At 37.6% G+C, this 22,248-nt stretch overlaps 1 protein-coding gene across 7 annotated transcripts in view; it reads left to right on the top strand.

Annotated features, from left to right (window-relative positions):
* The window catches only part of VPS13D (vacuolar protein sorting 13 homolog D), a 354,551-nt gene that overhangs the window by 225,228 nt on the left and 107,075 nt on the right, over positions 1-22,248 (top strand). For all 7 annotated transcript variants that reach the window (XM_077151248.1, XM_077151249.1, XM_077151246.1 and 4 more), the window contains 2 exons: positions 12,068-12,202; positions 14,847-15,014. In XM_077151248.1, coding sequence (XP_077007363.1) covers positions 12,068-12,202; positions 14,847-15,014 — 303 coding nt within the window. The remainder of the gene's footprint in view (positions 1-12,067; positions 12,203-14,846; positions 15,015-22,248) is intronic.

Here is a 22,248-nt window from a genome sequence, read left to right as displayed (position 1 = left end):
GTTGTTCAAGATGTAGTGGAGAGGCTGAAAGGAACTGCCTGAAAATGTAGAGCTGTGTTCCAGTAACCACGTTTCTTGATGATGTTTGAACAATGATATAGCTTTCACAGTGAGACTCTGTGAATGTGAAAACCTTGTGTCTGATGCTCCTTTTAGCTACTATATCAACAGAAGAGTAGAACATATGGAATAAAAATAAATAGTTGGGGGGAACAAATGTTAAAATAAATTTAGTTTGAAATGCTAGTGATAAATGAAAGCGAGGTGTAAGGGGTATGGTATGTATAATCTTTTTTTCTCTATTATCGTTTTATTTCTTTTTCTGTTGTCTTTTTATTTCTTTTTCTAAATTGATGCAAATGATCTAAGAAATGATGAATATGCAACTATGTGATGATATTAAGAATTACTGATTTATATGTAGAATGGAATGATATCTTAAAAAAAAAATCAGTTGATTATAGACCCAATTTTTTTCATGGTCATAGGTGAAAAAAAATCTAAACAAAATTGGCAAATCAGGATACAGCACAGTATAAGAAGAAAAAGAGATCATAACCAAGTTGAGTTTAATCCAGGGATACAAGGCTATTTTAATATTTGGAAATCAGTCATGTAATTCGTACATCAACAGATGAAAAGAGAAAAAAATCATTTAATCAGCCGGTACGTATAGAAAAACTATTTGATAAAATTCAACATTCATTCACAATGAAAACTTAGCAAACTAGGAATAGAAGAGACCTGCCTTAATCTGATAAACGTTGTCTATGAAAAAGCTTCAGCAAACCTTGTATTTAATGGTAAGGTATTAAAAGTTTTCCCTTGAGATTAGGAATGAGATCAGAATGCCTACTCCCACCACTTCTATTCACTATTATACTATAGATCTTAGCCAGTGCAAGACAAGATTTTTTTTCAAAAAGAAAAAACATTAGAACAAAAAGGAAAAATCAAAACTATTTGCAGACAACATGATTGTACTTCAAGAAAACCTAAAAGAATGTACAGGTAAATAATTAGGATGAATAACTAAATTTAGCAAGGCAACTGGAGATAAAGCACAAAAAAGCAATTGTATTTCTATATGTCAGCAACCATTGTATAGAAAAAGAATTTGAAAGATCATTACAGTGAAGTTAAGAAGACATCAAATGTTATATCATTACTTATTACTGTGTAACAGGCCACCCCAAAACATAAGGTTTAAAATAACGACTGCTTTACCCATTCACAGTTCTGTGGGCCAGCATTCTGTGCTGTGCTCTTGCTACGTGCTTCTTCTTTTGAGCTCACGTGTGGTTATTCATGTGGTGGCAGTAATTTGGCACCTCACCTGAGACTGAATGGTGTGAGATGACCTCACATGCAGGCAGTTGGTGCTGGCTGTCAGCAGAACCCTTCTTTCCTCATGGTTTTTCATCAAGAAAGTAGTCCCAGCTTTTTCAAAAAGGGCAAAGCAGAAGCTGCAAGACCTCTTGAGTCCAAGACTCAGAAGTCATATACTGCTCTACTGCATTCTTTTGGTCCAAGCAAAGCACAATTAGGACAGATCTAAGTAGTGAGGAAGTAGACTCCACCTCTTTGTAGGAGAATCTGTGAATACTTTGTGGCCGTTTTTAATCTACCACAAAAACTTAATAATGAATCCAATAAAATATGTATGATGCATCTACATAGGAAACAAACTTTATTGAGAGAAATGAAAAATGTTAATAAGCAAAGGGATATGTCAGGTTATTATATGGGATGATTCAATATATTGTAAAGCTATCATTTCTCCTCAAATTAATCTGTAGATTCAGTGCATACCTGATAAAAATCCTAGGCAAAACAAAGTTTACAAATATAGGAATCATTAGTGTCCCAGAAGGAGAAGAAAACAGTAAAGGGCTAGGAAGATTAGTTGAGAATATAATGGGGGGAAACTTCCTAACCCTTAGAAGGGACAGAAATATGCAAATCAAATATGTTCAACAAACTCCAAATAAAATAAATCCAAATAGGCCTCCCCAAGACACATACTAATCAGTCTGTGAAATGTTGAAGAGAAGCAGAAAATCCTGAAAGTGGCAAGAGAAAAACAGTTTATTCCATACAAGGATAACCATATAAGACTGATTTCAGACTACTCAACTAGCACTATGGAGGTGAGAAGGCAGTGGTATGATATATTTAAGATCCTGAAAGAGAAAGACTTCTAGCCAAGAATTCTGTACCCAGCCAAATTGTCCTTCAAAACTGAGGGAGAGATAAAAATTTTCACAGACAAAAAAATCCTAAAAGAATTTGTCAATAAGAGACTGGCCCTACAAGAGCTACTAAAGGGAGTTCTGCCAGTTGAAAAAAAGACAGGAGTTGGAGGTCTGGAGGAGGGCACAGAATTGAAGAGTATCAGTAAGGGTAACTTAAAGGATAAAAAGAGAAAGGAAGAAAAGAAAATACAGATCTGACAAATAAAATCCAAAAGATAAGAAGGTGGATTCAAGAAACGCCTTCTCAAAAATAACTTTGAATGCTAACGGACTAAACTCTGACAGCAGCTCAGACCCATGCCTTTAATGCTTCTCTCTCCCTCTGCATCCACAGGCTCCAAGAGGGTAGGGACCCCTGGATGTTTTCCTCCCTATTGTATCCCAGACACCAAAGTGTCTTGTGTAAGTGCAAACACAGTATTTGTTGAATGAACAAACCATCCGATGAGCGGTTCTATGAGTGAACAGCCCATCTCCCGCTGGGGAGCACTAGAGGGCAATTAAAAGATACAGGTTGCCAGAATGAATTAAGAAATACAGTTCAGCTGTTTGCTGCTTACAAGAGACACAAGAATGTAAATAGATTGAAAGTGAAAGGATGGAAAAAGATTTTCCACATGAATTATAACCAAAAGAAGGTAGGAGTAGCCGTACTAATATTGGACAAAATAGACTTTAAAAGTAGATATCATAAGAGACGAAGAAGGACTCTATATATTAATAAAAGGGACAATTCAACAAGATGAAATAACCATCATAAATGCTTATGCTCCCAGTCAAGGCACTCACGATACATGCGAGAGACATTGGCAAAAATGAAGGGAGTGACAGATGTTTCAACAATAATAGTAGAAGACTTCAATACACCACTCTCCTCTATAGATAGAATAACCAAACGGAGGCTCGTCAAGAAAACTGATAAATGAATTAGGCCTTATAGACATACATAGGTCATTACACCCCAAAACACCAGGATATACATTCTTCTCTAGTGCTCATGGAGCATCCTCTAGAATAGATCATATGCTGGGGCACAAAACTAGTCTTTATACATTTAAACACATTAAAATTATTCAAAGCACTTTCTCTGATCACAATGGAAGAAAGCTAGCTATCAATAACCACCAAAGAAGGAGAACTTTCACAAATATATGGAGATTAAATAATACACTCTTTTTTTTTAATAATTAAAAAAAATTAACAACATTTAGAAATCATTCCATTCTACATATGCAATCAGTAATTCTTAATATCATAGCATAGATGCATGATCATCGTTTCTTAGTACATTTGCATTGATTTATGAAAAGAACTAGCAAAACAACAGAAAAAGATATAGAATGATAATATAGAAAAAAAATAAAAATAATAAAGATAAAAATATATAAAAGGAAGAAGAAAAAAACAAAAAACACAAAAAAAACACTATAGCTCAGATGCAGCCTCATTCAGTGTTTTAACATAATTACAATTAGATAGTATTGTGCTGTCCATTTTTGAGTTTTTGTATCTAGTTCTGTTGCACAGTCTGTAACCCTTCAGCTCGAATTACCTATTGTCTTACCCTGTTTCTAACTCCTGATGGTCTCTGTTACCAATGACACATTCCAAGTTTATTCTCTAATGTTGGTTCATATCAGTGGGACCATACAGTATTTGTCCTTTAGTTTTTGGCAAAACTCACTCAGCATAATGTTCTCTAGGTCCATCCATGTTATTACATGCTTCAGAAGTTTATTCTGTCTTAAAGCTGCATAGTATTCCATCGTATGTATATACCACAGTTTGTTTAGCCACTCGTCTGTTGATGGACATTTTGGCTGTTTCCATCTCTTTGCAATTGTAAATAATGCTGCTATAAACATTGGTGTGCAAATGTCCGTTTGTGTCTTTGCCCTTAAGTCCTTTGAGTAGATACCTAGCAATGGTAATTATTGGGTCGTATGGCAATTCTATATTCAGTTTTTTGAGGAACCGCCAAACTGCCTTCCACAGTGGTTGCACCATTTTGACATTCCCACCAACAGTGGATAAGTGTGCCTCTTTCTCCACATCCTCTCCAGCACTTGTCATTTTCTGTTTTGTTGATAATGGCCATTCTGGTGGGTGTGAGATGATATCTCATTGTGGTTTTGATTTGCATTTCTCTAATGGCCAGGGACATTGAGCATCTCTTCATGTGCCTTTTGGCCATTTGTATTTCCTCTTCTGAGAGGTGTCTGTTCAAGTCTTTTTCCCATTTTTTAATTGGATTGGCTGTCATTTTGTTGTTGAGTTGAACAATCTCTTTATAAATTCTGGATACTAGACCTTTATCCGATATGTCGTTTCCAAATATTGTCTCCCACTGTGTAGGCAGTCTTTCTACTTTCTTGATGAAGTTCTTTGATGCACAAAAGTGTTTAATTTTGAGGAGCTCCCATTTATTTATTTCTTTCTTCAGTGCTCTTGCTTTAGGTTTAAGGTCCATAAAACCACCTCCAATTGTAAGTTTCATATCTCCCAACATTTTCCTCTAACTGTTTTATGGTCTTAGACCTAATGTTTACATCTTTGATCCATTTTGAGTTAACTTTTGTGTAGGCTGTGAGATATGGGTCCTCTTTCATTCTTTTGCATATGGATATCCAGTTCTCTAGGCACCATTTATTGAAGAGACTGTTCTGTCCCAGGTGAGCTGGCTTGACTGCCTTATCAAAGATCAAATGTCCATAGATGAGAGGGTCTATATCTGAGCACTCTGTTCGATTCCATTGGTCGATGTATCTGTCTTTATGCCAATACCATGCTGTTTTGACCACTGTGGCTTCATAATATGCCTTAAAGTCAGGCAGCGTGAGACCTCCAACTTCGTTTTTTTTCCTCAAGATACTTTTAGCAATTCGGGGCACCCTGCCCTTCCAGATAAATTTGCTTATTGGTTTTTCTATTTCTGAAAAATAAGTTGTTGAGATTTTGATTGGTATTGCATTGAATCTGTAAATCAATTTAGGTAGAACTGACATCTTAACTATATTTAGTCTTTCAATCCATGAACATGGTATGCCCTTCCATCTGTTTAGGTCTTCTGTGATTTCTTTTAACAGTTTTTTTTAGTTTTCTTTGTATAGGTCTTTTGTCTCTTTAGTTAAATTTATTCCTAAGTATTTTATTCTTTTAGTTGCAATTGTAAATGGAATTCGTTGCTTGATTTCCCCCTCAGCTTGCTCATTGCTAGTGTATAGAAATGCTACAGATTTTTGAATGTTGATCTTGTAACCTGCCACTTCCCTGTATTCGTTTATTAGCTCTAGTAGTTTTGTTGTGGATTTTTCCGGGTTTTCGACGTATAGTATCATATCGTCTGCAAACAGTGATAGTTTTTCTTCTTCCTTTCCAATTTTGATGTCTTGTATTTCTTTTTCTTGTCTAATTTTTCTGGCTAGAACTTCCAACATGATGTTGAATAACAGTGGTGATAGTGGACAACCTTGTCTTGTTCCTGATCTTAGGGGGAAAGCTTTCAGTTTTTCCCATTGAGGATGATATTAGCTGTGGTTTTTTCATATATTCCCTTTATCATTTTAAGGAAGTTCTCTTGTATTCCTATCCTTTGAAGTGTTTTCAACAGGAAAGGATGTTGAATCTTGTCAAATGCCTTCTCTGCATCAATTGAGATGATCATGTGATTTTTCTGCTTTGATTTGTTGATATGGTGTATTACATTAATTGATTTTCTTATGTTGAACCATCCTTGCATACCTGGGATGAATCCTACTTGGTCATGATGTATAATTCTTTTAATGTGTTGCTGGATTCGATTTGCTAGAATTTTGTTGAGGATTTTTGCATCTGTATTCATTAGAGAGATTGTTCTGTAGTTTTCTTTTTTTGTAATATCTTTGTCTGGCTTTGGTATGAGGATGATGTTGGCTTCATAGAATGAATTAGGTAGCTTTCCCTCCACTTCGATTTTTTTGAAGAGTTTGAGCAGAGTTGGTTCTAATTCTTTCTGGAATGTTTGGTAGAATTCACATGTGAAGCCGTCTGGTCCTGGACTTTTCCTTTTGGGAAGCTTTTGAATGACTGATTCAATTTCTTTACTTGTGATTGGTTTGTTGAGGTCATCTATTTCTTCTTGAGTCAAAGTTGGTTGTTCATGCCTTTCCAGGAACCCATCCATTTCATCTAAATTGTTGTATTTATTAGCATAAAGTTGTTCATAGTATCCTGTTATTACCTCCTTTATTTCTGTGAGGTCAGTGGTTATGTCTCCTCTTCCATTTCTGATGTTCTTTATTTGCGTCCTCTCTCTTCTTTTTGTCAATCTTGCTAAGGGCCCATCAATCTTATTGATTTTCTCATAGAACCAACTTCTGGTCTTATTGATTTTCTCTATTGTTTTCATGTTCTCAATTTCATTTATTTCTGCTCTAATCTTTGTTATTTCTTTCCTTTTGCTTGCTTTGGGATTAGTTTGCTGTTCTTTCTCCAGTTCTTCCAAGTGGACAGTTAACTCCTGAATTTTTGCCTTTTCTTCTTTTCTGATATAGGCATTTAGGGCAATAAATTTCCCTCTTAGCACTGCCTTTGCTGTTTCCCATAGCTTTTGATATGTTGTGTTTTCGTTTTCATTTTCCTCGAGATATTTACTAATTTCTCTTGCAATTTCTTCCTTGACCCACTTGTTGTTTAAGAGTGTGTTGTTGAGCCTCCACGTATTTGTGAATTTTCTGGCACTCGGCCTGTTAGTGATTTCCAACTTCATTCCTTTATGATCCGAGAAAGTGTTGTGTATGATTTCAATCTTTTTAAATTTGTTGAGCCTTGTTTTGTGACCCAGCATATGGTCTATCTTTGAGAATGATCCATGACCACTTGAGAAAAAGGTGTATCCTGCTGTTGTGGGGTGTAATGTCCTATAAATGTCTGTTAAGTCTAGCTCATTTATTGTAATATTCAAATTCTCTATTTCTTTATTGATCCTCTGTCTAGATGTTCTGTCCATTGATGAGGGTGGGGAATTGAAGTCTCCAGCTATTATGGTAGATGTGTCTATTTCCCTTTTCAGTGATTGCAGTGTATTCCTCATGTGTTTTGGGGCATTCTGGTTTGATGCATAAATATTTATGATTGTTATGTCTTCTTGTTCAATTGTTTCTTTTATTAGTAGATAGTATCCTTCTTTGTCTCTTTTAACTGTTTTACATTTGAAGTCTAATTTGTTGGATGTTAGTATAGCTCCTCCTGCTCTTTTCTGGTTGTTATGTGCATGAAATATATTTTCCCAACCTTTCACTTTCAACCTATGTTTATCTTTGGGTCTAAGATGTGTTTCCTGTAGACAGCATATAGAAGGATCCTGGTTTTTAATCCATTCTGCCAATCTATATCTTTTGATTGGGGAATTCAGTCCATTAACATTTAGTCTTATTACTGTTTGGGTAATATTTCCTCTACCATTTTACCTTTTGTATTATATATATCATATCTGGTTTTCCTTCTTTCTACATTCTTCTCCATATGTCTCTCTTCTGTCTTTTCATATCTGACTCTAGTTCTCCCTTTAGTATTTCTTGCAGAGCTGGTCTCTTGGTCACAAATTCTCTCAATGACTTTTTGTGTGAAAATGTTTTAATTTCTCCCTCATTTTTGAAGGACAATTTTGCTGGATATAGAAGTCTTGGTTAGCAGTTTTTCTGTTTTAGTGATTGAAATATATCATCCCACTGTCTTCTAGCTTCCATGGTTTCTGCTGAGAAATCTACACATAGTCTTATTGGGTTTCCCTTGTATGTGATGGACTGTTTTTCTCTTGCTGCTTTCAAGATCCTCTCTTTCTCTTTGACCTCTGACATTCTAACTAGTAAGTGTCTTGGAGAACGCCTATTTGGATCTATTCTCTTTGGGGTGCGCTGCACTTCTTGGATCTGTAATTTTAGGTCTTTCATAAGAGTTGGGAAATTTTCAGTGATAATTTCTTCCATTAGTTTTTCTCCTCCTTTTCCCTTCTCTTCTCCTTCTGGGACACCCACAACACGTACATTTGTGTGCTTCATATTATCATTCAATTCCCTGATCCCCAGCTCAAATTTTTCCATTCTTTTCCCTATAGTTTGTTTCTTTTTGGATTTCAGATGTTCCATCCTCCAGTTCACTAATTCTAGCCTCTGTCTCTTTAAATCTACCATTGTAGGTATCCATTGTTTTTTCCATCTTTTCTACTTTGTCCTTCAATCCCATAAGTTCTGTGATTTGTTTTTTCAAACTTTCCATTTCTTTTTTTTGTTCAGCCCATGTCTTCTTCATGTCCTCCCTTAATTTATTGATTTGGTTTTTGAAGAGGTTTTCCATTTCTGTTCGTATATTCAGAATTAGTTGTCTCAGCTCCTGTATCTCATTTGAGCTATTGGTTTGTTCCTTTCACTGGGCCATATCTTCAATATTCCTGGTGTGATTTGTTATTTTTTGCTGGCGTCTGGGCATTTAATCAGATTTCCTGGGTGTGGGACCCAGCAGGTTGAAAGATTTTCCTGTGAAGTCTCTTGGCTTTGTTTTTCTTATCCTGCCCAGTATGTGGTGCTCGTCTGTCTGCGGGTCCCACCAGTAAAAGATGCTGTGGCTCCTTTAAGTTTGAAAGACTCTCACTGTGGGGGAGGGTCACCTGCCGAAGTGGCTTGGGGGAGTGCCGATCCAAATCTCCCAGCCGTCCCGGGAAGCCGCGCATGGGGGGGGCGCCGACCGCTGCGGCTTGAGGGACCACCGATCCAAATCTCCCAGCCAGCCCGAGAAGGAGGGAAGGAGGGGCTCCGGCCGCTAGCCGCCACGGCCCAGGGAAGAGCGTGCCTCTTGTGGATCTCACCGCAGCGGATTCTCTTAGCCGGTTCAGCCGTTCCAGAATGGGGTATGCTGTCTTTCTGGTCTGTGTCGTGGCTCCGGGAGCTGTTCTGTACTGTTTCTGTTTCTTTAGTAGCTGTTCTGGAGGAGGAACTAAGACCCGCGCATCTTACTAAGCCGCCATCTTCCGGTCTCAAGTAATACACTCTTAAACAACCAGTGGATCAAAGAAGAAATTGCTAGAGAAATCTGTAGCTATCTGGAGATGAATGAAAACGAGAATACAGCATACCAGAATGTATTGGATGTAGCACAGGCTGTGTTGAGAGGGAAATTTATTGCCCTAAATGCCTGTACTAAAAAACAAGAAAGAGCGAAAATCGAGGAATTAACTGCTCACCTGGAGGAACTTGAAAAGGAACAGCACACTAACCCCAAAGCAAATAGAAGAAGAGAAATAACAAAGATTAAAGCAGCATCTGTAGAAGAAATCACAGATTGGCCTCTGTCATCCATGTGGGTAGGGGGTCCCCTCCCAGACAAATGGGGACCACTGCAAGCGTATGGCGATGCGCTGAAAACTCGGACAGAGTTGCTAACTGTTTTACAACAGATAGCAGGATAACTAAGTTTGAGGAAGAAGAAAGGAGACTGCCAAATAGCTGCCACCATAGCGTTTTCCTGTTAGGAATCCTATGAATGGTTTCCGAGGAAGAACAAGCAGCCAATGCCACTGCATGCAATTTAAAAGAAGTTTGGGAAGCAAAGGATAAAGTAACACTACCTTTGTATGCAGCAATTCCAAATGTTGCCTAAAAATCTTCTCATTTACAGAACATTATGTGTGGGGACAGCTGCATGACCCTGCTACCTTATGTAACTGTTTTCCCCATATTCCTTCCAACTGGGAAATTATTTCTTTCCCTTTCTTGGCCATGGTGGCATCTCTTTGTAGGGTTGTTATCTCTCTAGGGGGAGCTCCTCGTGTTTATACTGTTGTGCAATTTGTCTGCAGCATCTGAGCTATGGTCAACATAGTTTGCTGTATCGGGGTGGATTGTGGGCATCCATGGCTTGGGATTCCCCTCCATATTGAGAGCAGGTCATTTCACTTAGCCACCTACATGACTGGGATGGACATTAAAGGTCATCAAACATCTTCGGGGGAAAATGTACAGATAGTATTGGAAGCAAAGTGTTGAAACTCCTCTCCCTTGATCACTGTGGATAACAAACCCCTGTGTCACGAGACCGCACTGAAACTCTGTTCTTGCACCCTTGTCCTAAACCCTTATAAGCCCTTGCACTCCCCCCACCCCCTTTGTGGAGCATTAACTTCCATTTCTCGAATACCGTCGGAAGAATCTGCTCCAGTTTGTAAATCCTTATTAAAATTCTTGTCTCGCTCTCAAAGTAAATACATAAATAAATAAAAATACATAAATAAATAAAAAATACACACATACATAAATAAAATACATACATAAACAAATAAAATACATACATAAATAAAATAATAAATAAAAAATTAAAAAAATTTCTAAATAAATATATAGGAGTATCTTTAGTACCTTGGTATAGATAATAATTTCTTATACAGGACACAGAAAATTTTACTATAAAGGAAAAAATTGATAGGTTGGATTTCATTGAAATTAAGCACTTCTGGTTTCAAAAGACACCATTTGAAGAGTAATAAAACAAGTCACAGAGTGGGAGAAGATATTTCCAATGTCTATTTACGAAAGGACTTGTATTCAGAATATGTAAGAGGGCAGGCCACGGTGGCTCATCAGACAAGAATGCTTGCCTGCTATGCCAGAGGACCCAGGTTCGGTTCCCAGTGGCTGCCTATGTAAAAAAAAAAAAAATATATATATATATATATATATATATATATATATAAGAAAATCTCCTTCAAAGCAATAAGAAAAAAGTAAGCCACTAGAAATGGTACCTCATAAAAAAGGATGTCCATGTGGCCAGTGTGCGTATTAAAAGATGCTTAATCTCATTCATCATCAGGTAAATGTAAATTCAAACCACATTGTTATGCCACTACATACCCTTGAGAATGTCTACTTTAAAAAAAAAAATGTTGTCTATACCAAGCATTGATAAGGATGTGAAATAAAAGGAAATTTCATCAACTCCTGGAGGGAATGTAAACTGGTTTAACAACTTTGAAACTGATTGGCAGTGTATCAAGATTGAACGTGTACATTCTTTATGATGATACAGCAATTCCGTTCTTCAATATATATGCAAGAAAAATGCCTACCAGTGTGCACCAAAAGATATGATCAGAATGCTCATAGCAGAATTGTTCATAATAACCTAAAATTTGAAACAACTCAAATGTTCAACAGAAGAATAGTCAAATAAAGTGTATTTTATTCATCTAGTGAAATACTATATGGTGTTCAAAATGAATAAACTGCAACTATATACAACGAACTAATGTCTATATACAACAAACTAATGTGAATCTCATATACTTAATTTGAGTATTAGAAGCCTTACACAATGAAGTATGTGCTGATGATTTCATTTATATAAGATTCAAAGCAGAAGAAGGATTCTGTAATGATAGAATCAGAATAGTGGTTATCTTTAGGGAAGTAGGAGCAGTAGGGACTGAGATTTGGCAGAAGGGTGGAGGAGGACCCTTTAAGATGGAGATAATCTATTTTCTGATCTGAGCAGTGGTTACATGATTGTGTTTACTTGGGAAAAATCATTGAACAGTGCATTTGATTAGTAGACTTTTCTGTATGCGTGGTGTCCTTCAGTGAAAAAGTAAAACACGATTAACACACAGATGCAAAACAGACCAGAAGGAATTATGCTGTGAAGCTAATAGTGTTTATTTCTGACTGATATGTATATGACTTTGCAAGTTAACATGAACTGTAGCTTTCCTAGACTCCAGAATTACAGTCCCTGAAAGACCTTCATATGGCTGAAGTATGTCATTTCCTTTCCTCTCTAACCAGGCCCTGAAAAGTACCTTGGGATTTCCGTTGATTAGGTTTGAAGATGCTGTGATTAATCTGGATCCATTCACTCGGGTACATCCCTATGAGACTAAAGAGTTCATCATTAATGATATCCTCAAACATTTCCAGGAGGTGAGTCTTGGAGAAAACTTTAGCATCTGGAGCATAAGCGGAATGTATTTGTTTTAGTTGTTTGGGAGCTTTGATTACTAAGACATTACTGTTGAGAACCCAGTTCAGCATTTCAGCTTTGTTTGTTATGGATCCGGTCATATCCCGTGAAGCCCATATACGTCATGAAAATCCCCGAACAGTACATTGGACTTATGAGCTATTAGTCTTGCCCTTCAGAACTAGTCCCAGGGGCTTTCATTGGATTAGTCACAACTGTTAATGGTTTAATTGATGTTTTAATGATAACACAAAAGACTGTAAACTCTTTTTATTTACCGGGCATGGGCCTACTTTCAAAAACCATACCAGTGTTCTTAGAGCCTGTGAGACTCTGTCCTTCAGTTGAACTTGAAATTAAAAAAAAAAAAAGTTCATTTTCCATTTTGTGTTTATTACCGACCCAGCAAAGAACAAAATAAAAAACCACGGCATACTCTCTTCTGAACAGATAAGATTATATCAAGTTTACTAAAAGTTAAAAATATATCCTGTTCTTGCTTCCTTTTCCCTCCTTCCCTCCCTCCCTTGACTTTCCTAATTGGGGATATTTCTACCTAACTGTAGGGACATGCCCTCCTTATGCCCCCCTAAATCTGCCCCTTCCCCCAGTTTATGAGGAGAATTACAGATCTACCTCTTTACTTTGCTTTCAGAGTTTTCCCTGCTCCTGATTCATTCTCTATTTGTAGGAATGATAGATATTTTTAAGAGGTCTTCCTTTTTATAGCTATTTTTGTTCTTCTAAATGGTTTTGAAGAATATTGATAAGAGTATTGAAAGCAATTTCTGAGATATGTGTATTGGGAGAAGTTTGGATGTAGCCCTTTAAAGTAGGGGAGATTATTTTGTAGTTGGTGAGGATTAAAAAGTTACTGTTCTTATAGCAGTCGTGTTTAGTCTAGAGCTGTAAATGGTATTTCTAGATTTTGAGATGCTGTGCAATGTATATATAACCTGGTATCTCCCTGGAACTTTGAATATCTGTGTAATGCCTAAGCCTCAGAGTTGGTCTTGCAACTCTGAAAATCAGCATTGCTACATACAGTTGTTAAAGAAACTGAAAAAGGGATCAGGTTTCAATCAGAGATAAGAATGATGCAGTTGGGTCAGGGCTAAGATAAATCAGAATACAGGAATAAGGATGACATTGTTAATATTTTAGAACTTCACCTACGGTATGAGACCAAAGGAAGAGAGGTTTATGCTGTCCAAAACCTGAATTTTCTCTAGTACATAATCTAGCTCAATCTGTCAGGATAGCTCATTTAAACAACCCAAACACTTGGGGCCCAGAATGGGAATGAGGGCTTATAATTCTGTATAGCTTAATGTAATACCGGTATACATCCCAGATTACGTCGAGCAGATAATTAAAAAGTTTTGGCAAAGTCCCTTGAGGGACAGGAGAAAACATACGAAACTATTAAGCTTTACCATCAGGGAAACCCCTGATACTGTCTCAAACATTAGCAGCTCCCGAATCAGTAGGCCAAGCCCTTGAACTTGAGGCTTGCTCTTGTGAAACCTATTTCTGTAGTGGAGAAGCTAAGTCTACCTATAAGCAATGCCTTCGAGTTACTTTCAGAAAACCTCTTTTGTTGCTTGGTTGTGGCTTCTCTCTCTCTAAGCCCAACTCTGCAAGTAAAATCATTCCCCTCCCCACTACGTGGTATTTAACTCCCAGGGATGAGTCTGGCCTTAGCACCATGGACACCTTCCTAACCAAAACGAGGAAAAGAAGTGTAACAAAATAAGTTATCAGTGGCTTAGAGAGTTCAGATAGAGTCATGAGGTTATTCTGGAGGCTTCTCTTACGTTAGCTTCAGCTAAATATTGTTAATTACCAAGGTTTGCCAAACCCCAACCAAAACCATTCCTGTCAACCCTAAAGAACATCTATGGCTTTATTAGAGATTCTACAGAAGTTTGATGCATGAAGGTTACTTCCCAGAAATGTGCGAACTCCAGATGGGCTCCTAGGCCAGATAAATCCTGAAATCCAGAGGCACCAGACTCTCCAAGAACATCAGCTAGTTCTGTTCCCCTATCCCATGTATCAACACCCCTTTTCAACATGAAAGAGTTAGGAAGGGCAGAGCCCAAATATCCCTGAAGATTGGGAGAATGATCAGAGGTGAAGGAGGAATTATAACAGAAACATAGGATATAATAAATGAGATTGACTGCTGAATCATTATATTGATATTTTTAGCAGTCTCCAGTGTCTTGGAGCAGCTAAAAGGAAAACACTTAAAATTGTGGTACTGTAATCCATACCAAACTCTGAAATCTGTTCTATAACTACTTATTACAATGTAATTTGAAATTTATTGCTTATTGTGTGTGTTATATTTTATAATAAAAAATGTTAAAAAAAAAAAAAAAAAGGGGCGGTGTGACAGTGGCTCAGTGGCAGAATTCTCACGTGCCATGCCGGAGACCCAGGTTCTATTCCTGGAGTCTGCCCATGCAAAAAAAAAGGAGTAATTGTCGATAGTGATGGGAAAGGAGGACAAGATCTATTTCTAACCTTTTTGTTTAAGAAATGGTATGTGCAGTTCTAAGCAGATGCTGATTTTTTCTCTCTTGCCTCGTTTGACAGGAACTCCTCAGCCAGGCAGCTCGTATTCTAGGATCTGTGGATTTTCTTGGCAATCCCATGGGACTTTTGAATGATGTTTCTGAAGGAGTTACTGGGCTGATAAAATATGGAAATGTTGGGGGCCTTATCAGAAATGTTACACATGGAGTATCAAACTCTGCTGCCAAGGTAAGGAAATAGAGGTGAAATTCCATTATAATCAGCCTCTTAAGTCCTCTCTACGTCTCTGTAGTTTATTTTATAATTTACAGATTGTGAGAAATCAAATTCATGACTTTTCTTTCATTGCCTACATGCCCTGCCCTTTCCTTACTTGTCACCAGGTCCATGGAATCCAGCTCTCAACCATCTCTTCTTCCTTCTGTTCCATTACCACTGCCTCAGTCCAGGTTCTCATTATCTCTTACCTGGGTCACTGCAACAGGCCCCTGACCCCTTGGACTCCATTGCCTCTTTCCCACTCCCACCAGAAGAAACTAGCTTTTTAAAACATAAAATTTGATCTTACTACTCTTCTCCCTAAAAAACCGCCAGTGACTACCCACAGACTGCAGGATAAAGTCCAAACTGACACACAGCCTTCTAGAGTGGAACAAGTTTCTGTGTTGTCTGAATCTAGCAGTAGAAAGACAAGAGGTGTGATCCTCGTGTCTCTTGCGGCCTATTTGGTGTATTGTTTACTGGCATCTTATTTGCATGAACATTTTTTTAGTCTGCAGTTTCCTTTCTGGCAAGAACTGATTTTATTTGTGAAACAAAAAGGTGAAGGTAGTTAGTTGAAAGTTAATTGCTATTTGACAACAAGCAAAAGGCCGCCTCTAACTTTCAACACAGCAAACTTTTCTTAAAAAGATTGTCTTTTTAATGATTGAATCAGGATTGAGAAACCCTCTTTCTTTTCTGCTTGTTTCCTGTAGAACAGTTGTTGTGGTCAGATCATTGATGTACTTGTACTGTGGGCTGCTGGATTGTGAAAGTGGCTTTACTATAAGAAGACTTTTATGATACTATATAGGAATTTACCTTGAAGAGTAGGTTAAGAAAGTTGGGTTGACTGCCTTTTTTTTTTTTTGCAGATACTATGTTAAAAGAAAACATTTTTAACAACATGAAAATTAGGATTTATTGAGCGATTCATGAATCGGGTAGCATTAGATGGACGGGAACTCTGAAGAGTGGTAGAAAGGGCAGGCTTTATTGGACGGGCTTATATGACTAGCCAGGAAGCTAGCAGTATAAATGGCTCCAGTTGGCTAATACCAGGGCAGAGGGGCCTGGATACATGAGTTAAACCGGTTGGCAGACCATGATGGGATGGCCTTAGATTTGGGGCTCTGGGAGAGCCAAGTACTGACAAGAAACAGGAACTAATTTAAGTATAAGTTGCTGATCTGGGGCTTAGTGGGAGTGGCTCCCTCTTTGGCCTACCTGCATTATTTAACAGGTAATATATAATATAAAATTTGCCACTTTAATTTTAAGTGTACAATTCAGTAGTATTAATTACAATTCACAATGTTGTGCTGTCATCACCACCATCCATTACCAAAAGGTTTTTATCACCCCAAAGTGAAACTGAACCCATTAAGTATGAACTCCCATGCCCCCTTCCTCCTAGTCTCTGATAACTTCAGATCTACTTTCTGTCTGTATGAATTTGTTTTTTCTAGGTATTTGTAGAGGTGGAATCCTAGGATAGTTGTCCTTTCCTGTCTGACTTCTTTCAGGGTTCATCCACATTGTATCATGTATCAGAACTTCATTCCATTGTGTGGCTGAGTAATATTCATTGTTTGGATAGAACACAGTTTGTTTATCTGCCTGTTAGTGGACACTTAAGCAATATTCTGTGGTCCTCTTATTACTAATGTGTGAAGGCTAGGAATTTATTCCTGTTTTCCGAACTATTTTCTAGAGACAATCACTTTTTAGTCAGATCACTTTTTCAGTGCTGTGCCCTGTGGGTCATTGCTAATTTACAAAATTTTATTGAACAGAACAAAAGCATATTGCTTGGTTAGTGGTTCAAAATAGGTACCACTCTCACTTTTTGAGAAAAGATGGAAGGTAGAGGTAAGAAAGACTTCCTAAATCATGGTTTGGAAACAGGTGCAGGTTCAGAGTCTCAAAGAGTACACACATTTCTGCTTTGAGTCATTTCTTACACTATCTTGGACCTTTGCCCCTGATAGCAACATAAAAAACATCATGTGGTGGTGCAAATTCCTCATTGCTGTTTCAGCTACTCAACTTGATATAAACAGAAGCAGTTAAATATTTGCAGTTTTAAATGCCCTGTTCAAAGGTATTATTAAATGTTATTAATTTTATTAAATTCTACATAGGATTTAATACAGGAACATAGGAAACATAGGACAGTTTCCTCATTTTTAACTTCCTTTGCTTTTGCACCTCTGGACTTCAGTTTAATTTGCAAAATGAATATGCTTATGGCTTCTTAAGGAGCCTTCCTCAACCTGGAATAGAAATGCATGTACTCTACAAAATTTATTATGAGAATAAAATGAGTTTTGACATTATGAAAACTTTGAAAAATACAGACTGAACAGGAGAAACAGGTCTTCACTTTGACTACTGTATTTGCTTCACTGTAAAATGTTTACACTTATACCACCAAGAAATCACCAATGCACTTGGAATTGAAAGCTGAGGAATTACAGTCTGCATAGGAGAAGTGTGCTGTGCTCTGAGAGTGGAAGTTTCAAACCCCTTGTGAGTCAATTGGGCTATTATGAAACCCCTGTAGTTAACCTTTTGGATGAAAATAAACAAAGTGTTCACTTCCCTGTAACTTCTCCATAGGTGAGGTTCCATGTGGGATTCTCAAAAGTTTGCCTGAAAGATCATGGTAAAAATGATTGGTCCACTAGTTAGTCCCCTAATTTATAAAAGTCTCGTTTGTTTACCAGGTCGTCTGTTTAAAGGGTCAGCATGAGAATATAACTTAAGCTGAAAGGGCATGGTATTCCCCACCTCCAAACTCATCCCCAGGTCCATATGATGATGCATTTTGTTGGCTATCCTGCTTTACAGCGCCACTGGATTTGCTTCCCAGAGCCTGAGTCCTCTAGGCTGGGAACCCTACTCTCTGTGTGGCTGAGAGTTTTTCTTCATGTATTTGTCCTGACTTGAATAAGCCAAATCAATATTGGAGGGAATTGTTATATAATTCATTTTGATGCCCAGATCCCTAGATATGTTATTAGTCTATGTATCTTTAGGAGGAGAAAGTAAAGAAACTTAAAATACCACTTCACATTAGAAATGGTAGCCCTGAGAGGCGGGGTCTGTCAGCTCCATACCCATTTAGGTCACCCATGATTGTGTATGTATGCGTTTGTGTTGAAGACCTCCATCTTCTTGTAGTTTTGTAGATTGAAATCAGACCTGTATTGTTGCTTTGGGGAAGTGTTTTGCTTGCTTTTCTTTCTATACAAGAGGAGTTTAAGGAAGTGCAGATGACCATAAAAATAAATTCTTGGCATGTGGAAGTAGTCCTTTAAAGAATGCCTGAATTCCTGTGATTAAAGAAACAGGTCAGAGAGAAAGATAGTGAAACTGCATCTCACTGAGCCTCAGCCAGCCACACTTTGCTGCAAAGGCTCTGAGGGCTTTGAGTGGGGTGGGAAGACTCTATAGAACTCTTACAGTATTGTATATAGTATGTGTATTTTTCTGGGGTGAGGGCCTAAAGTTTTTATTGGATTCTCAGAGAGGTTCACACCCCTAAATGATCATAAATTGCCTTTGTAGAGGTAGGGTTGTGAATTGAGGAATGCTTAGGGTGAGTTATCAGGATACCTGGATTCTAATCCCATTCTTACCTTAAACTAATCTTTTCCTCTGTGAATCTTGAGGGTTTTTTGTTGTTGTTTTCAGTCTAGATAAGGTGATGGTAGTTCCCCTTGTCCTCCTGGCCCAAGGAGCCCAGGATATGAAGCATGTGAAAACACAGTGAGAAATGAACAGGGGATTCGTTCTGTCGTATAAGAATGTCATAGACTGGAACGTTGTAGTTGTCTGTGGTCAGAATTTTTAAATTTTTAAGCTATGTTCAATGATAATAATCACTTCTGGAATTTCTTTCTTCATTTTTATCTATTATTTACTTTATTTACTATTGGCCTTGGGAAATATAATTAGGAAATAGCCTATGCCCTTTAATCCGCTTTCTTTTCTCTTAGCCTTGCCTTTTCATTCCCTAATCCCCAGAACTCAGTTTTTGAATTCCAGATCTAAGGTGATGTGATTCAGGAATCAGCCACGAAATGGAGAGTATCTGTCTCCCTGACTCCCCTGCCTGTATCTTGGCAAAATGTCTCTATCCCTAAGTGGAACCTTCAAAGATCCAAACTAATTCCCCAGGCCATGGCAGGACAATCGCTCCTGGCTTCCTTTCTAGGAAGGTGACTTCTTTAAGGAAAGAACAGCATTACAAATTCTAAACCCTATCAGAGGAACAGCTTTCTCTGCAGCATGAATTGCATCAAATGGACTTTCTCCTCGTGGTTAACGAGAATATCTTAAAGACCTCTGACTTCTTTCAGTGCTAGAACTTTGAGGAGACTCTTATTGAATAAATTTCCTCTTATATAGACTCTAATTTCCTTGTGTCTGTGATAATTATGTAATATTTTCATATACTTAAAGGGAAATTATGTAGCTATCCTCAAAATAAATGTTCTTTCAATCTAGGAGAACCTTGAATGTTAATAGAGCAAATGATTCTATTCTTTAGTCCCACTGTAGAAGCCCAGTGTTTGCTGTGTACCCTGCCATCTGGTCTTCCTAGGGGAAGAAATCCAACAATATATTTAATTTCTTCCAGCAAAGGAGAGGAGCACTTATGATCCTCACTGATAGGAACCTCTGCTCTGTTCTAGCCTGCTTTCCCTCTTTTTGAGTCTTGATCGAATCAATAGAGGATGGTTTTGATCCTGGTTGCCTTTTTGATCCTATGTATGTGTTGACTCTGTATTTATGAGTACAGGTATTTTGATAATTACCTTTTTTAACTGAAATTATTTGCATCGGGATAAGTTGTTAATCATAGAAATTTTGTTTCGCTGTTCATTATTTACTTCATGTTAATTTTACCAATAATTAACATGGTAGATGTATTTCTTTCCCTTTCGCTTTATGGCATTTATTTCCATCAAATCTCACTTTCCCAGGTCAAATTCTGCAAGTCTAAAAGTTTTTCAAGAAGCTATGATTTTTCCATCAGTTTTTAGTTAATAAATTGTATTCTCTGTAGTTTTAGCCACTGTTTTATTGTTCTAGATCAGTTGTATTTTTTGTATTATATCCTGATGCAAGCAACATTCGTAGGACAGAGCATAGGGAGAGGATCAATGTATACTAATTTGCAAGCATTTATTGAATTTTTTCTGTTTGTCAGGCTTTGTGATACATCCTTTATATGTATCTTGTGTATGCTCATCTCTATTTTATAAATCAGGAAACAGACTTAGAAAAGATAAGTAATTTTTTCAGGGTGGATTTGAAACCAAGTCCATGTATTTTTCCCTACATGATGTTTTTCCTTTGTGTGTATAAGGCTTTGTTCCAGGCACTGAAGAGAATATTACAAATTAATTGCTGCCAACTTCCAACCAACAGCTTATAATTTGACATCACTTTGCTAGCTGGTAAGGTGCCTTCCATTATATCATCTACATTGCAAAGCAATCTCAGGAAATAGTGGTGTTAGGCTGGACATGACCTAACCTCCTCTTTCACAGACAATTGGTGGTTTCAAACATGGTTTTATTCAGGTGATATCATTTAATCCTCAAAATAACCTGATTTTTGAGGTTAGGTTAGGCTAGGCATTATTGGCCCCCAGTATTTAAATGAAGAAACTGGGGCCCAGAGAGGAAAGGTGACTTGACCAAGGTCAACCCACTGGTAACAGCAGAGCATGCCTCTCAGTTCTTATTTTTGGTTCTACTGTTGCGATATTGCCTAATGCTTGATTTATTCTAGACATGCCTCTATTACTGCGAAAAAAAATAAGGACAGCAACAAGAAAACAAACAAAAAGCCCCTTCTGGTCTCAGAATGAACTTGGAGAGCTTTTAAGAGAATTGTCTAAAAGTAAATACAAGCAATGTCAAAGTGAGACAGAGAGAGAGAGAGAGGGACATAAAGACTGTTTAAATAGTTCAATGGAAAACCTAACTAGGACTTGAGATAATATTTTGTTCTATTTATTTGGATTCTGTTTGGGTTGGTAGTGTGCAGAAGAGCCACTTTTCTTCCAAAAGAACCTTTCACCAGTCCGTTGTATCCAGGAAACCAGATCTGGGGCATAGCAGCAATCCATAGAAAACTATCTTCCCTGTCTCTGCACAGCCAGCCCCTGCCATTAGTCAACTTCCTGTCATATATACTGTGACCTTGTGGGGACGAAGAGGTCCATCTGCCTTTTGTTTAAGAAATAGCATTTGTTTGTGTTTGTATTACAGGCAGCATGTGTATAATGCTCAATCAAACAAGACTAAAAGCATTGTTTATTCAAAGCGAAAGTTTTATCTTTGCCCAAAAGAATGCACTGATTGAGTGTCTGCATAGATTCTGAAGGGGAAAAAGCAATTTATGACTTGTATCTGTTTTTGTCATTATGTACGACTGTTCCATTTTATAGTTGAGCTGATTATCCCCATAATAGCTTTTCCATGTACCTTATAAGCAATAGGTGAATGCCTTCTTACATGCATTGGGGTTTTGGTGTATTTAAGTTGGCACTAAACTTTAGGTTAAGTAAAATTCACTTCAGGCAGTGATCCATCCCTTAGAGAATGTAGGTTTTCTGTTTTCAAAAGGACTTTGATCCTGAATAAGTAACCCAAGGAATTTCTTCTCCAGCCAAAAGACAGGACCTTCAAGTTGTTGTATATACAAAAATGACTCAAATTCTTGGCATCAGAGTTTTTATTTTCCTCTGATAACCTTGAATACTAAAATGATTTCCTTAGTTTGAGCCTTTTTTGGTTAGAGGCAAATTTTAGATGTAGAATAACCCACAAGTGACCCAGCCTAAATTGGGCAAATTTCAGATATCTTTAGGGATTAGATGGGGGAGGGGAAAGTGGTGGCAGTGGCCTGAGAATTACGTGAGCGACCCAAATTCACAGGAAGTCCCTACCTACCCTCTAAAAGCCTTGCTTGTGAAGGAGCCAGATGAATGGGGTTGATTTCCTCTGCTGCCACTACCCCCCTTTCTACCCTAATCAAGTAGTCCAGTAGTGCTCGCAGGGAGAGGACAGCACCATTGAAGCCCTGTTTTTTGAAGCAAAGATAGAAAAAATTTGAAAGCTGTTTTCATTTCCTAAAGTGTTTTAGTTAAAAATCAGGTCCCAAAATTATCTTCTTAGAC

Source organism: Tamandua tetradactyla, chromosome 2 (genome assembly GCF_023851605.1).
Source record: "Tamandua tetradactyla isolate mTamTet1 chromosome 2, mTamTet1.pri, whole genome shotgun sequence".
NCBI lineage: Eukaryota > Metazoa > Chordata > Mammalia > Pilosa > Myrmecophagidae > Tamandua > Tamandua tetradactyla.
The sequence above is the reverse complement of the archived record's forward strand: the minus strand, read 5'-3'. Positions and strand labels throughout refer to the sequence as shown.